The sequence below is a fragment of the Colletes gigas genome, unplaced genomic scaffold (assembly GCF_013123115.1).
Source record: "Colletes gigas isolate AHSC1104 unplaced genomic scaffold, ASM1312311v1 Colletes_gigas_Sc00041, whole genome shotgun sequence".
Taxonomy (NCBI): Eukaryota; Metazoa; Arthropoda; class Insecta; order Hymenoptera; family Colletidae; genus Colletes; species Colletes gigas.
In genome coordinates, this window is record NW_025106670.1 from 706,524 (window position 1) to 720,427 (window position 13,904).

Consider the following 13,904-nt stretch of genomic DNA (forward strand, 5'->3'; position numbering starts at 1 on the left):
CCAAATCGTACCGTAAAAATTGTTACGAAATTTTTTCTGGATAATAACATGTACTAACAATATTACAGATAGAAATCAATTTAGATACGTTAGAAAAATTAGTAAAATACCAAAACGGGTGTCAGAAGTAATATGACAAATGCCTAAATTTTTCGGCGAAATTGTAAAGTTTCAAATCGTTCTGAAAAAATTATTTTTACCTAGGGGAGTCAATTACAATTATTTTTGGTCATTAGACATACCCTTGATATCCTACCCAGTTTCTAGAGAAAAATTCGAGAAGATGTGCAATTTTTCGTCAAAATTCAAAAATTTCAAATCGTTGTGGAAAAATTATTTTTGGTTGTGGGAGTTAATTATAATCATTTTTGGTCATTAGAAATATCCACGAAATCCTACCCATTTTCGAGAAAAAAATTCCTAATCGAAAATGTAATTTATGTTGGCCGAAAATTTAATGTAAATCTTCAAAATGCCATAACTTCTGAACGGATTGAAGGATTTTAATGTTCGAAGCGGCAAACAACGCGTATTTTAGCGAAGAATATGTAGGAATTCTAATAATAGTGAAAAAGTTGTTCCTTGATACGGTAAAGTTAGAAAAACCCCATAAAAATGGTCCAATTTTCAAACCATTTTCCAATTTCCATAACTCCTACAATAGTGAACATATTTCAATGAAACTTTTTTCCGAAGTAGAGCTCATGGATACCTATAAAAAAGTATTAAACAACTTTTCTATAGAGTGTCCAACAAATGTATTAAAAATGAAAAACGAATTCTTAAGAAAAATCGATAGGGGGTTGGTGCCTAAATTTGTCGGCGCAAAAAAAATTTTTCAAATCGTTCTGAAAAAATTATTTTTACCTAGTGGGGTCAATTACAATTATTTTTGGTGAATAGACATACCCTCGAAATCCTACCCAGTTTCGAGAGAAAAATTCGAGAAGGTGTGAAATTTTTCGACAAAATTCAAAAATTTCAAATCGTTCTGGAAAAATTATTTTCGATTGCAGGGGTCAATTAGAATAATTTTTGGTCATTAGAGATTCCCTCGATATCCTACCCAGTTTCGAGAAAAAAATTCGAGAAGGTGTGAAATTTTTCGACAAAATTCAAAAATTTCAAATCGTTCTGGAAAAATTATTTTTACCTAGGGGGGTCAATTACAATTATTTTTGGTGAATAGACATACCCACGAAATCCTACCCATTTTCTAGAGAAAAATTCGAGAAGATGTGAAATTTTTCGACAAAATTCAAAAATTTCAAATCATACTAAAAAAATTATATTTAGTTTCAAGGGTCCATTAGAAGCATTTTTGGTCATTAGACATACCTTCGACATCCTACGCACTTTGGAGAAAAAAAATTCTTTACCAAAAATATAATTTCTGACCAGAAATGTCGCTCCAAAATTTCGTGCGTATCTTTAAAACGTTATAACTTTTGAACGGATCGAAGGATTTTAATGTTTCAAGAGGCAAATGACGCGAATTTTAGTAAAGAATATGTAGAAATCGCAAAAATATTCAAAAAATGGATCCTTGACCCCGAAAAATGAGAAAAACCCCATCAAAAGGGTACAATTTTCAAACCGTCATAACACCTACAATAGTGAATATATTTCATTGAAAATTTGGGGGAAAGTAGAGTTCATGGGTACCTACAAAAAAGTGTTACACAACTTTTCTGTAGAGCGTGAAAGAAAATTACTAAAAATTGAAAACCCCGTAAAAATGGTCCAATTTTCAAACGGCCATAACTCCTATAATAGTGAATATATTTCATTGAAATTTTGGGAGAAAGTAGAGTTCATAGATAGCTACAAAAAAAGTGTTACACAGCTTTTCTGTAGAGTATCAAACAAAATTACTAAAAATAAAAAACTCATTCTTAAGAAAAATCGACAAGTGGTAGGTGCCGGACGAAATTGAAAAGTTTCAAATCACTCTGGAAAAATTATTTTCAGTTGCAGGGGTCAATTGCAATCATTTTTGGTGAATAGACATACCTCTGAAATCCTACGCACTTTCGAGAAAAAAAATATTTTACCGAAAATATACTGTGTTTAGAAAATCGTAACTTCTGTGGAGATTGAAGGTTTGTTTTGATATCGTTGGACTGTATATCATTGGAATAGTGCGTGACCAGGTCCTACAACCTTAGGAGACTCGGAATAGCGATATACGGGTAGAACCTTGGAGGGTGTCGTCAGCAATCAGTAAATACAATAAAGGAGCGTCTGCTTTGAGCCCTGTAGACGCTGATAATTGGACGAGGCTTTCACAATACAGGCTTTAACCGATCCCTTCTTGTTCATTCCCGTGTTGACCGGGTCCGAGGTATCCAGAATAGCTCGAGGTAACGAAGCAATCTAGAAATGCGATTTGGCTTAACGACAAAAGCGATTTCCAATCACCGGGGACAACAGAGACCAAGCAACTTGCATAACCCCACCGGGTACGTTTTAACGAATGAAGAAAACACGCGAGACTGCTAATTCGGCGGGCTTGAAACACGAGTAAATTGATTTCTTTATGCGGTGAATGGGGGACCCTCGAATCGCGTAAATCCGTATAAATCTGATTGGAATGCCCTCTTCTTAAAGGGAAAAATTTACACAATATGCTCGACTTTCATTTCTTTTAAGCTTCGAGTGATTTCTTATCTAGATAAGACGTCGAACACTCAAATTTTATAACGAACAAGAACGAAACAGCGTAAGAGACGAAATGCAGTTAAAATGTTGTTGTTAAATCCCAATCTCGAAACGTGAACTCTTCCTACTTGAATGGAACGATCTTGGTCTTGAATCTGGGTAAAAATATTGCCATAAATTCGAGACAATTATCTAATGCCTTTGTTCCAGTAAGTAGGTACTCCTTTTTAACATGAAAGTTCCTTAACGATAGCTGTTATCGCAGTACGCAACTTTCTTTGGCGTCGACATTCCTCACATATACGAGTTATTCTCGTAATTTAAGATTCGCCTACTACGATCAGAAGCGAATGCACTTTACGGCTGAGCGATAAGAAAGACAACATTGGCAAGAGAATACCACGGTTGTTGGCTCGGTTCGCGAACGCTTGCAAAAACGACGAGGATATGCACTTTGCATTGCCGTACAGTTTGCAGTTACTTTCATGGTGCAACGTGTTTCATCAAATTTGTTCGATTTTCGCCCCAGAAATTGCATTTTCTCTTCCCGTTAACGCGATGGTAATTTTCTCATTCTTAAGTTTAATTTCTTTGTAATGGTAACCTCAATTTCGTCGTTTTCAAAGCTACGTTTGGAATTTAGTTAAAGAGAAGATCATTTTTAATGTGAAACAAGTTGCTTGGAAGTTTTAACTTTCCAATTTAAACTCCACCTTTGAATCGTATTTTGCACGAGGGGCAGGAGTGATTTATATAAAAAATTGTAAAGTGTGAATATATGGACAGTTTAATCAAAATTAGCCATTTAATTATTTTTAAAATTATGGTGGACCCAGACCTAACCCAGACCTAACTCAGATCTAATCCAGACCTAACCCAGATCTAACTCAGATCTAATCCAGACCTAACCCAGATCTAACTCAGATCTAATCCAGACCTAAACCAGACCTAACCCATACCTAATTCAGTCCTAATCCAGACCTAACCCAGACCTAACTCAGATCTAAACCAGACCTAACCTAGATCTAATCCAGACCTAACCCAGACCTAACTCAGATCTAATCCAGACCTAACCCTAATATCCCTGCTTTCACAGAGAATGATACCAGAAAGTGGGACAACTTATAATTCGATACAGAATGGAGTTTAATTCCGTATCGAGAAGGTTATTTTCGTTGGAACAATCTCTAGCAAGTGTCAGAAGGAAATACACGGAGATTCGGGTGTTCTCGAATGATGGATGTCGACGTTTCCTCGAAAGGGTGAAACGTTGGGGGAAAAAGACGGATGCAAAGACGAAGACGAAGCTGCGCCCGACGAGGACGCCGGAAGTCGCGATCACGTGTTCGAAGGGAGGGAGGGGAGGATAGGCGGAGGACCGCGGAGACTCGGAAATGGAACAGAGGGCCGAAAAGAAACGAGATTTCATCGCAAGTTGCGTCATCAGGCGCGGTGCAACGCTTCAGCGAGTCTAGGAAAGTCGGACGAAAGCAATTTTTCACGGACGCCGTCGAGGCGGAAATCTACCGGAAACCGGAAGCGGGATCGGCGAACGCGCGCGAAAGAGAAACAAAGCGTCGACCGGACGCGCGTCTAGTGCTAGAGCGCATGCGCGCGCAAAAACGCTCGGCCTTATCACGGTACGCGACAGAAAGAGATTAACGTCGTTTGATGCATCGCGATGTTTCTCGTTATTCCATATAATTGTGGCCATTTTTCATTTCTGATACGAGTAATATCTGAGCCACCACGCGACACAATAGGCATACGTTGCCTACGGTTTATAATGGAACCACTGCTTTCGAATAACATCGCTGTCAACCGTTAAATCGAGTCTATTTGATCCTAATCTTGCCGGAGGATTTAAACGATCTGCACCGTTTTATTGTTTCGCGTGAGCCCCAGAACCTCGAAATACCGGTTTAATCACGAGCTGGAGCGATTGTACAGTGATGTATATAAATACAGAAACGGAACATTTTTGTTTAAATAAAGTCTGTATAGAGAAGTGTGCAAGGAATTACTGAAAACAGAAGTTAGGAAAGTGAATCGATTTTTTAAAAATTTTGTATATTCGATACAGTATATTGCCCTGTTATACTCATACTGTATTAATAACAAGCATCGATAGAATTTCTTAAAATATTTCTCTTAGCAACAAATCTGTAAGCTCTTTAAAACTGCTCCCGTTGATATGGAAACTAGCAATGATAACAATCCAACAGTTCAAAGAGAATAAATGGAAATGATTGTGAAAGAAGTTCCAAAGACTCGAGTTTCAAACACCACGGATGGTCGACAAAGCGTCAAGCGATTCAGTGTTTATATTTATGCATCCAATGGGACCAAAGTTGGGACTGAAGGCGCTGCTTAAACAAAGCGACCGACTGAAAAACTCGATTGAGAAATATTGAAACAGGGAAATAAACAGTTATAGATTCAAGTGCAGCCGTGTCGAGTAAAATGTTGGACACACAGAGGAAGAAGAGAAAGCGGGAATATCAAAGAGCAAGCAGCCACGGTGCAAAAGCAGCGGAGGCCAAGAGAGAGAGAAACAAGGGGCACAGAAAGCGACGTACGTATTACGTCAAAGGCTACATCGTCGGAAACGGAAGTGAGGTGATGCTTATTCAGTCGGAAGTTGCAACGGAGCTTGCTGGCTTTCACAGAGAGGGGGCGAGCTCTTCTTCGACACAGAGAGGAGTAAAGAGACAGGAAGGAAGAGAGAGAAGGGGATAGCAGAGGACCTATCGGCCGGAAGGCGTAGATACTCTATCTACCGCGACCGCGATAGATAATTCTCTGGAAAACTCGATAAAACCGTTTCCCTTTCGTGTGTCGATCGGTTGGACCACCAAAACCACCTTTACCTATCACACGATCAATTTTAACGAATACTGCTAATTACGATCGGCACACCTGATACAACGATCCGATTCTAAAAGCTGGAAATTATCCTCCGGTTCCTTCGCGCGTCGAAGGCTGCAAGATCCTATCTAGCAATCGTACGTGCACGGATAAGTTGGTTAGGTGAAGTTGGTTGGGTCTGGGTTAGATCTGGATTAGATCTGAGTTAGGTCTGGGTTAGGTCTGGATTAGATCTGAGTTAGGTCTGGGTTAGGTCTGGGTTAGGTCTGGTTTAGATCTGAGTTAGGTCTGGGTTAGGTCTGGATTAGATCTGAGTTAGATCTGGGTTAGGTCTGGATTAGATCTGAGTTAGATCTGGGTTAGGTCTGGATTAGATCTGAGTTAGATCTGGGTTAGGTCTGGGTTAGATCTGAGTTTGGTCTGGGTTAGGTCTGGATTAGGTCTGGGTTAGATCTAACTCAGACCAAACTCAGATCTAATCCAGACCTAACCCATACTTAATTCAGACCTAACCCAGACCTAACCCATACTTAATTCAGACCTAACCCAGACCTAACCCAGACCTAACTCAGATCTAATCCAGACCTAACCCAGACCTAACTCAGATCTAATCCAGACCTAACCCAGACCTAACCCATACTTAATTCAGACCTAACCCAGACCTAACCCAGACCTAACTCAGATCTAACCCAGACCTAACCCAGACCTAACCCATACCTAATTCAGTCCTAATCCAGACCTAACCCAGACTTAACTCAGATCTAATCCAGACCTAACCCTAATATCACTGCTTTCACAGAGAATGATACCAGAAAGTGGAACAAGTTATAATTCGATACCGGGGAAAAGTCGAAAGGTGAATAGGATTTTTAGAAGTTATACAGAATATCTTCAAGCAACATCAAAAATGTCTAAATTCTATTATCCAAGAAAATAATTCTTAAAATACACCAACTATTGTACTCAATTTTAAAAACTATTTTCAGACTTTTCCGTACTTCTTTAGTGACTTTATCTTGTAACACTACAAACGAAATAAAATCATTACCATTCCTGATATTAAATTATGTGAAAATAAGTATGTTATTTTAGAAGCAAAAGCAAATATATTACTCGACGTTGTACCTTAATATATGTAATAAACCGTAGGAGTATTAATTGAGCTTAACCTTTCAAGTAAGGATTTAAATTTGATGTGGGGACTTAAATAACAAAAATTATAACTAAACAATAGTCATAGTATATCATAATAGTCATCTCACGGGCTTGAAAGGTTAGTGAACCATGTTAAGAATACCTCAATTCCATCTTTCTCGCGTCCAATTACTTTTGACAGTTTATTTTGAATACCGAACTTTTAAATATTGAACCAGCAAATATATTCTCGGAACTATCGATTATAATTTATTTTATGAAAGGATGAAATAATTTATCACAACTTTTCAGACGCCCAAAAGGCCAAGCATTATTCTAAAAGATATTTCTATAAAATAACTGTATTTTGAATAAAATAAAATATTCCCCTAAAATTGACTACGTTTCATTATTTTTAAGATGTTTGATTATTTTCGTAACAAGACACTATACTTCTACAGCACTGGATAACATGATTTTTGCTCAACATACTTAAAAACTAAATTATCTCAAATAATGAACTATAGAGGCTTAACATGAAAAAATATAAAATTATAATTTATTAAATTAAAATAACATTTTTTGTACTGGCTCTGGGGTCTCATATAACACGACATTTTCTAGGAAGCTATCTACCGTGTTATAGGAGGGTTACCTGTACAATTGAACGTTTCAGAATGGCGATGGACGAGTGGAAGTGAAGTTAGGCTAAAACCCAGCGGGCAGTATGGACCCTGAAGACCAAACCGCGCGGAAGAGACGCATCAGACGCTGACAAGCTTGCGTGAAACATAGAACGCGCGAACGGCGAAGGAAAACGGAGGTTCGTCGAAGGGGAAGACACACCTAGACTCGTCGTTCCGAACGGTGTGACGATGCATGATTAATATCGAAATACGAATGACTTTATTCATGAGGGACCCGTCGCCTTGTTATGCAGATCGAATTTACGGTTAAATCATATGGTGCTCACCGCGCGATCCTGTTCACGTTAACGCTCTCCCGCGTCAAAATCAGGATAACGAGAACGAAACAAACGCGGAAGCAAGACGGATGCGGTCGCTTTGCGAACGCGCCTTAAACTGACTCCAACGCCTCGCTCGCGTGGCTTCTTTTATCATTATCTACGCTTGTTTCGCGATATGTAAATTCACATCGCTATTTGCGAATCTCTTTTCTGCCTAAAAAAACTATTCTCTAAAGTGGGAGTCTCTAAAATGGAGGATTAAATATCCAGAAGGGGCGCAAGGTTCATTTTTATCGTTCGAGTGTTACTTGTGTAAACAAAATATACAAAATAGAAAATATAATTAATATATATAATATAATTTTTATAACAAAGAAACCATCTTTTTTTGTAGAAAATACAAGCCTCTAATTTGATATAAAATTCTAATAAAGACTAATTATGAATGAATTAAAATAGAAAATATTACAAACATGGAACAATTTTCATGAAACTGTAATATTTCTATAATATTCTTTTATAAGAAACCATCTTTTTTGCATCAAATACTTTGCTAGCCTCTAATTTGATATAAAATTCTAATAAAGACTAATTATGAATCAATTAAAATAGAAAATATTACAAACATGGAACAATTTTCATGAAACTAATATTTCTATAATATTCTTTTATAAGAAACCATCTTTTTTGCATCAAATACTTTGCAAGCCCTTAATTTGACAAAAAATTCTAATAAAGACTAATTATGAATGAATTAAAATAGAAAATATTACAAACATGGAACAATTTTCATGAAACTGTAATATTTCTATAATATTCTTTTATAAGAAACCATCTTTTTTGCATCAAATACTTTGCAAGCCTCTAATTTGACCAAAAATTCTAATAAAGACTAATTATGAATGATTTAAAATAGAAAATATTACAAACATGGAACAATTTTCATGAAACTGTAATATTTCTATAATATTCTATTATAAGAAACCATCTTTTTTGCATCAAATACTTAGCAAGCCCTTAATTTGACAAAAAATTCTAATAAAGACTAATTATGAATGAATTAAAATAGAAAATATTACAAACATGGAACAATTTTCATGAAACTGTAATATTTCTATAATATTCTTTTATAAGAAACCATCTTTTTTGCATCAAATACTTTGCAGGACTCTAATTTGACCAAAAATTCTAATAAAGACTAATTATGAATGAATTAAAATAGAAAATATTACACATGGTGACATTTTCATGTGACTGTAATATTTCTATAATATTATTTTATAAGAAACCATCTTTTTTGCATCAAATACTTTGCAAGCCTCTAATTCGACCAAAAATTCTAATAAAGACTAATTATGAATGAATTAAAATAGAAAATATTACACATGGTCACATTTTCATGAAACTGTAATATTTCTATAATATTCTTTTATAAGAAACCATCTTTTTTGCATCAAATACTTAGCAAGCCCTTAATTTGACAAAAAATTCTAATAAAGACTAATTATGAATGAATTAAAATAGAAAATATTACAAACATGGAACAATTTTCATGAAACTGTAATATTTCTATAATATTCTTTTATAAGAAACCATCTTTTTGCATCAAATACTTTGCAAGCCCTTAATTTGACAAAAAATTCTAATAAAGACTAATTATGAATGAATTAAAATAGAAAATATTACAAACATGGAACAATTTTCATGAAACTGTAATATTTCTATAATATTCTTTTATAAGAAACCATCTTTTTTGCATCAAATACTTTGCTAGCCTCTAATTTGATATAAAATTCTAATAAAGACTAATTATGAATCAATTAAAATAGAAAATATTACAAACATGGAACAATTTTCATGAAACTAATATTTCTATAATATTCTTTTATAAGAAACCATCTTTTTTGCATCAAATACTTTGCAAGCCCTTAATTTGACAAAAAATTCTAATAAAGACTAATTATGAATGAATTAAAATAGAAAATATTACAAACATGGAACAATTTTCATGAAACTGTAATATTTCTATAATATTCTTTTATAAGAAACCATCTTTTTTGCATCAAATACTTTGCAGGACTCTAATTTGACCAATAATTCTAATAAAGACTAATTATGAATGAATTAAAATAGAAAATATTACAAACATGGAACAATTTTCATGAAACTGTAATATTTCTATAATATTCTTTTATAAGAAACCATCTTTTTTGCATCAAATACTTTGCAAGCCCTTAATTTGACAAAAAATTCTAATAAAGACTAATTATGAATGAATTAAAATAGAAAATATTACAAACATGGAACAATTTTCATGAAACTGTAATATTTCTATAATATTATTATATAAGAAACCATCTTTTTTGCATCAAATACTTTGCAGGACTCTAATTTGACCAATAATTCTAATAAAGACTAATTATGAATGAATTAAAATAGAAAATATTACACATGGAACAATTTTCATGAAACTGTAATATTTCTATAATATTCTTTTATAAGAAACCATCTTTTTTGCATCAAATACTTAGCAAGCCCTTAATTTGACAAAAAATTCTAATAAAGACTAATTATGAATGAATTAAAATAGAAAATATTACACATGGAACAATTTTCATGAAACTGTAATATTTCTATAATATTCTTTTATAAGAAACCATCTTTTTTGCATCAAATACTTTGCAAGCCTCTAATTTGACCAAAAATTCTAATAAAGACTAATTATGAATGAATTAAAATAGAAAATATTACAAACATGGAACAATTTTCATGAAACTGTAATATTTCTATAATATTCTTTTATAAGAAACCATCTTTTTTGCATCAAATACTTAGCAAGCCCTTAATTTGACAAAAAATTCTAATAAAGACTAATTATGAATGAATTAAAATAGAAAATATTACAAACATGGAACAATTTTCATGAAACTGTAATATTTCTATAATATTCTTTTATAAGAAACCATCTTTTTTGCATCAAATACTTTGCAAGCCCTTAATTTGACAAAAAATTCTAATAAAGACTAATTATGAATGAATTAAAATAGAAAATATTACAAACATGGAACAATTTTCATGAAACTGTAATATTTCTATAATATTCTTTTATAAGAAACCATCTGTTTTGCATCAAATACTTTGCAGGACTCTAATTTGACCAAAAATTCTAACAAAGACTAATTATGAATGAATTAAATGCAAAGTTTGTCTATGTTTCGAGGACTATAAAGAAATTATTTTGCTTTCGAAGTTTCAATGAAGTTTTTGTGATCGTTGAAACGATTTTCTATCAAGTGTTATTTCCTATCAAAGTGTTATAACCTATCGTATTTGCGGATGGCGTTACGCGTGGACGATTTTAACGACGCGTTACCCATAGCCGGGAGCCCGATTTTCCGCCATTGTAGACGTAATAAATCTCGCGGGGTGTTTCAATACATTAAACAGAAATTTATCATCGTCACTCGAGCGGTGTCGGTGACGCCGTGTAAAGGTACGTCAGGGACAGAAATGATAATGACTTTTCGTTCTATATTTTTCATCTTCGATCGTCGAAGAGAGATTAATGTCGCGCGTGCGCATTGTATCGTCTACCGTGATGAGACGCACCGAAGCGATTTTAATTTTTATTACACGTTCGATAAGATTGATCTGCTCGAGAAAATTCGTCGACGTATCGTCCCGGAGTTGGACGATAAAAAGTATGTTTGGATAATGATAAAGGAGAAACTCACCTTCGTGTAGTTTCTCCAATGTTCCCGCTGAAACGCCGACGAATAGGAAGACGAGCCATAGCAGACCGATCATTCTTCTCAGCCGCGTTCGATTTCTTGACGTATCCATCGTGCTGACACTTAAACACTGCAACAAAAATAGAGTATTTCATGTATTCTGCAAAGGATGTACATATTAATCTTATGCAATTGCAATTTTTTCTTTGATTTAATAATTAAAATCATGTTCCCTATTAAAACGGTTTCGAACATTCATTCGCTCAATATTAATTCAAGACTCCACGAAATATTTTAATTATTTACCAAATTTAATGAATACGTGGTAATTAATTACTACATGTATGTGCACTGTATTAATCAAAATTTTAAATTAAAAGAATATTTACATTGAAATTTTACCAATGAGATATTAAAGCTTGGTCTCTCTTTAATTAAGTCTCGTTTCGATTATTGAACCAACGCAAATAAGAAAAACAGTATTTATTTGTTGTTGGAAACAATCAAAGGCGTTAAAGGCAATAAATGAGTTTTATTATATGAATATTTGGGAGAAAGAGATGCAATAAAATAAGACAATGCACCAAGAATATAAATACACATTTTAATATTAATTGGACTATTATTCTTCGAACACAGTTCATAATTACGAAATGTGTACATTCTTCGAAAGACACTAAGGTAAACAAGTTCGAGTTAAAATTGCTATGAAATCTTAATATAAAAAACCTCCTACATCACGAAGTTAGTTAACGTGGGAATATAAAGACAAAACTTCAGTCTAGACAACAACTCCCTTAGGTATATTATAGCTAGAATGATGTCTGCTAAGTTAGACTCCCGAGACCTCTAAACTAAGACCATTTGTAGTAAATGAAACTAAAAAATCGGGATACTAATGTGTTTACTTGCAAAGTGAGAGAAATTTTTCTGCATAATACTTTTTCATATTTTTCCAGTAATAAACAAGACCAAAAAACAGGATTCAACCTATATGTATGGATGTTACAGTGAAACACCGAAATCTGGAGAATGTCGACTTTCACCGGTGAATGTCAACATTCACATAGTCGGTTAGTGTATGTCCGAAATATTTGCTAAACACCCTTATTTCTGACTTACACCGGTAAATGTTGACATTCACCATGCACTAACGGTGAGTGTTGAACATGTTGGAGATTTATATTTTCTTCTCCGTAATTCAGTCGCTATAAAACGTCACAAGGGTGACGTAACTTTTTCGCCCCTCTTTCTGAAAGGATCTAACCCAGACCTAACCCAGACCTAACCCAGACCTAACCCAGACCTAACCCAGATCTAACTCAGATCTAATCCAGACCTAACCCAGATCTAATTCAGATCTAACCCAGACCTAACCCAAACCTAAGCTAGACCTAACCCAGACCTAACCCAGACCTAACCGAGACATAATCCAGACCTAACCCAGACCTAACCCAGACCCTAGATCTGGGTTAGGTCTGGATTAGATCTGAGTTAGCTCTGGGTTAGGTCTGGATTAGATCTGAGTTAGCTCTGGGTTAGGTCTGGATTAGATCTGAGTTAGGTCTGGGTTAGGTCTGGGTTAGGTCTGGATTAGATCTGAGTTAGGTCTGGGTTAGGTCTGGATTAGATCTGAGTTAGGTCTGGGTTAGGTCTGGATTAGATCTGAGTTAGCTCTGGGTTAGGTCTGGATTAGATCTGAGTTAGGTCTGGGTTAGGTCTGGGTTAGGTCTGGATTAGATCTGAGTTAGGTCTGGGTTAGGTCTGGATTAGATCTGAGTTAGGTCTGGGCTAGGTCTGGATTAGATCTGAGTTAGCTCTGGGTTAGGTCTGGATTAGATCTGAGTTAGGTCTGGGTTAGGTCTGGATTAGATCTGAGTTAGCTCTGGGTTAGGTCTGGATTAGATCTGAGTTAGGTCTGGTTTAGGTCTGGGTTAGGTCTGGATTAGTTAATAATCCAAATTATCTTAACCCTTTGCACTCCTATGTCGAGTGTGATTCGACATCAATTTTGATCTCAGGAGCACTGTAACATATATACAGCCTGTTGGTTCTTTATTAATCTCGCTATAGAACACCTTCCAAAAACAAAGATATTAATCGTAAGAATGGAACAGATTGCTAACGTTGTCTTCGTCGTCATAGTGTCTCAGATTCGAGTGTTTGGAGACTTTTGTGACTGACTGTAGGTGGAACCGCAAGTCGTCCAACACACTGATTGCAATCCACCGGTGAATGTAACGTCTTAGTCAATAATTGGTTACCGGTGAATTACACAAAGGACGAACTCGCCGGTAGGCTGGTTCCTGATGCTTAAGTCGCATTCTCGCAATTGTGCTAACGAGCCTCACATTGCATCGTGAAGAATTAAACGGAATTTGAACACGAGATAATCAAAATTAAAATACCCCAAAAAATAAACAAATATTTCTTTTTAGCATCCCGGTGAAAATTCAGTCAAGTTAATTACAATTAAAATATTTATTTTACATTTAATTCAAACACGTTGATAGAGTTTTAATATTACAGTTTAACCTTCAGTA

The 13,904-nt window shown here is 34.9% G+C and overlaps 1 protein-coding gene across 2 annotated transcripts in view; it reads right to left on the bottom strand.

Moving 5' to 3' along the window:
- LOC122402895 (semaphorin-2A) overlaps positions 1 to 13,904 on the bottom strand; it is a 680,389-nt gene that overhangs the window by 347,407 nt on the left and 319,078 nt on the right. For both annotated transcript variants that reach the window (XM_043406053.1, XM_043406054.1), the window contains one exon: positions 11,365 to 11,491. In XM_043406053.1, the coding sequence (XP_043261988.1) occupies positions 11,365 to 11,473 (109 nt within the window). In that variant the 5' untranslated portion in view covers positions 11,474 to 11,491. The remainder of the gene's footprint in view (positions 1 to 11,364; positions 11,492 to 13,904) is intronic.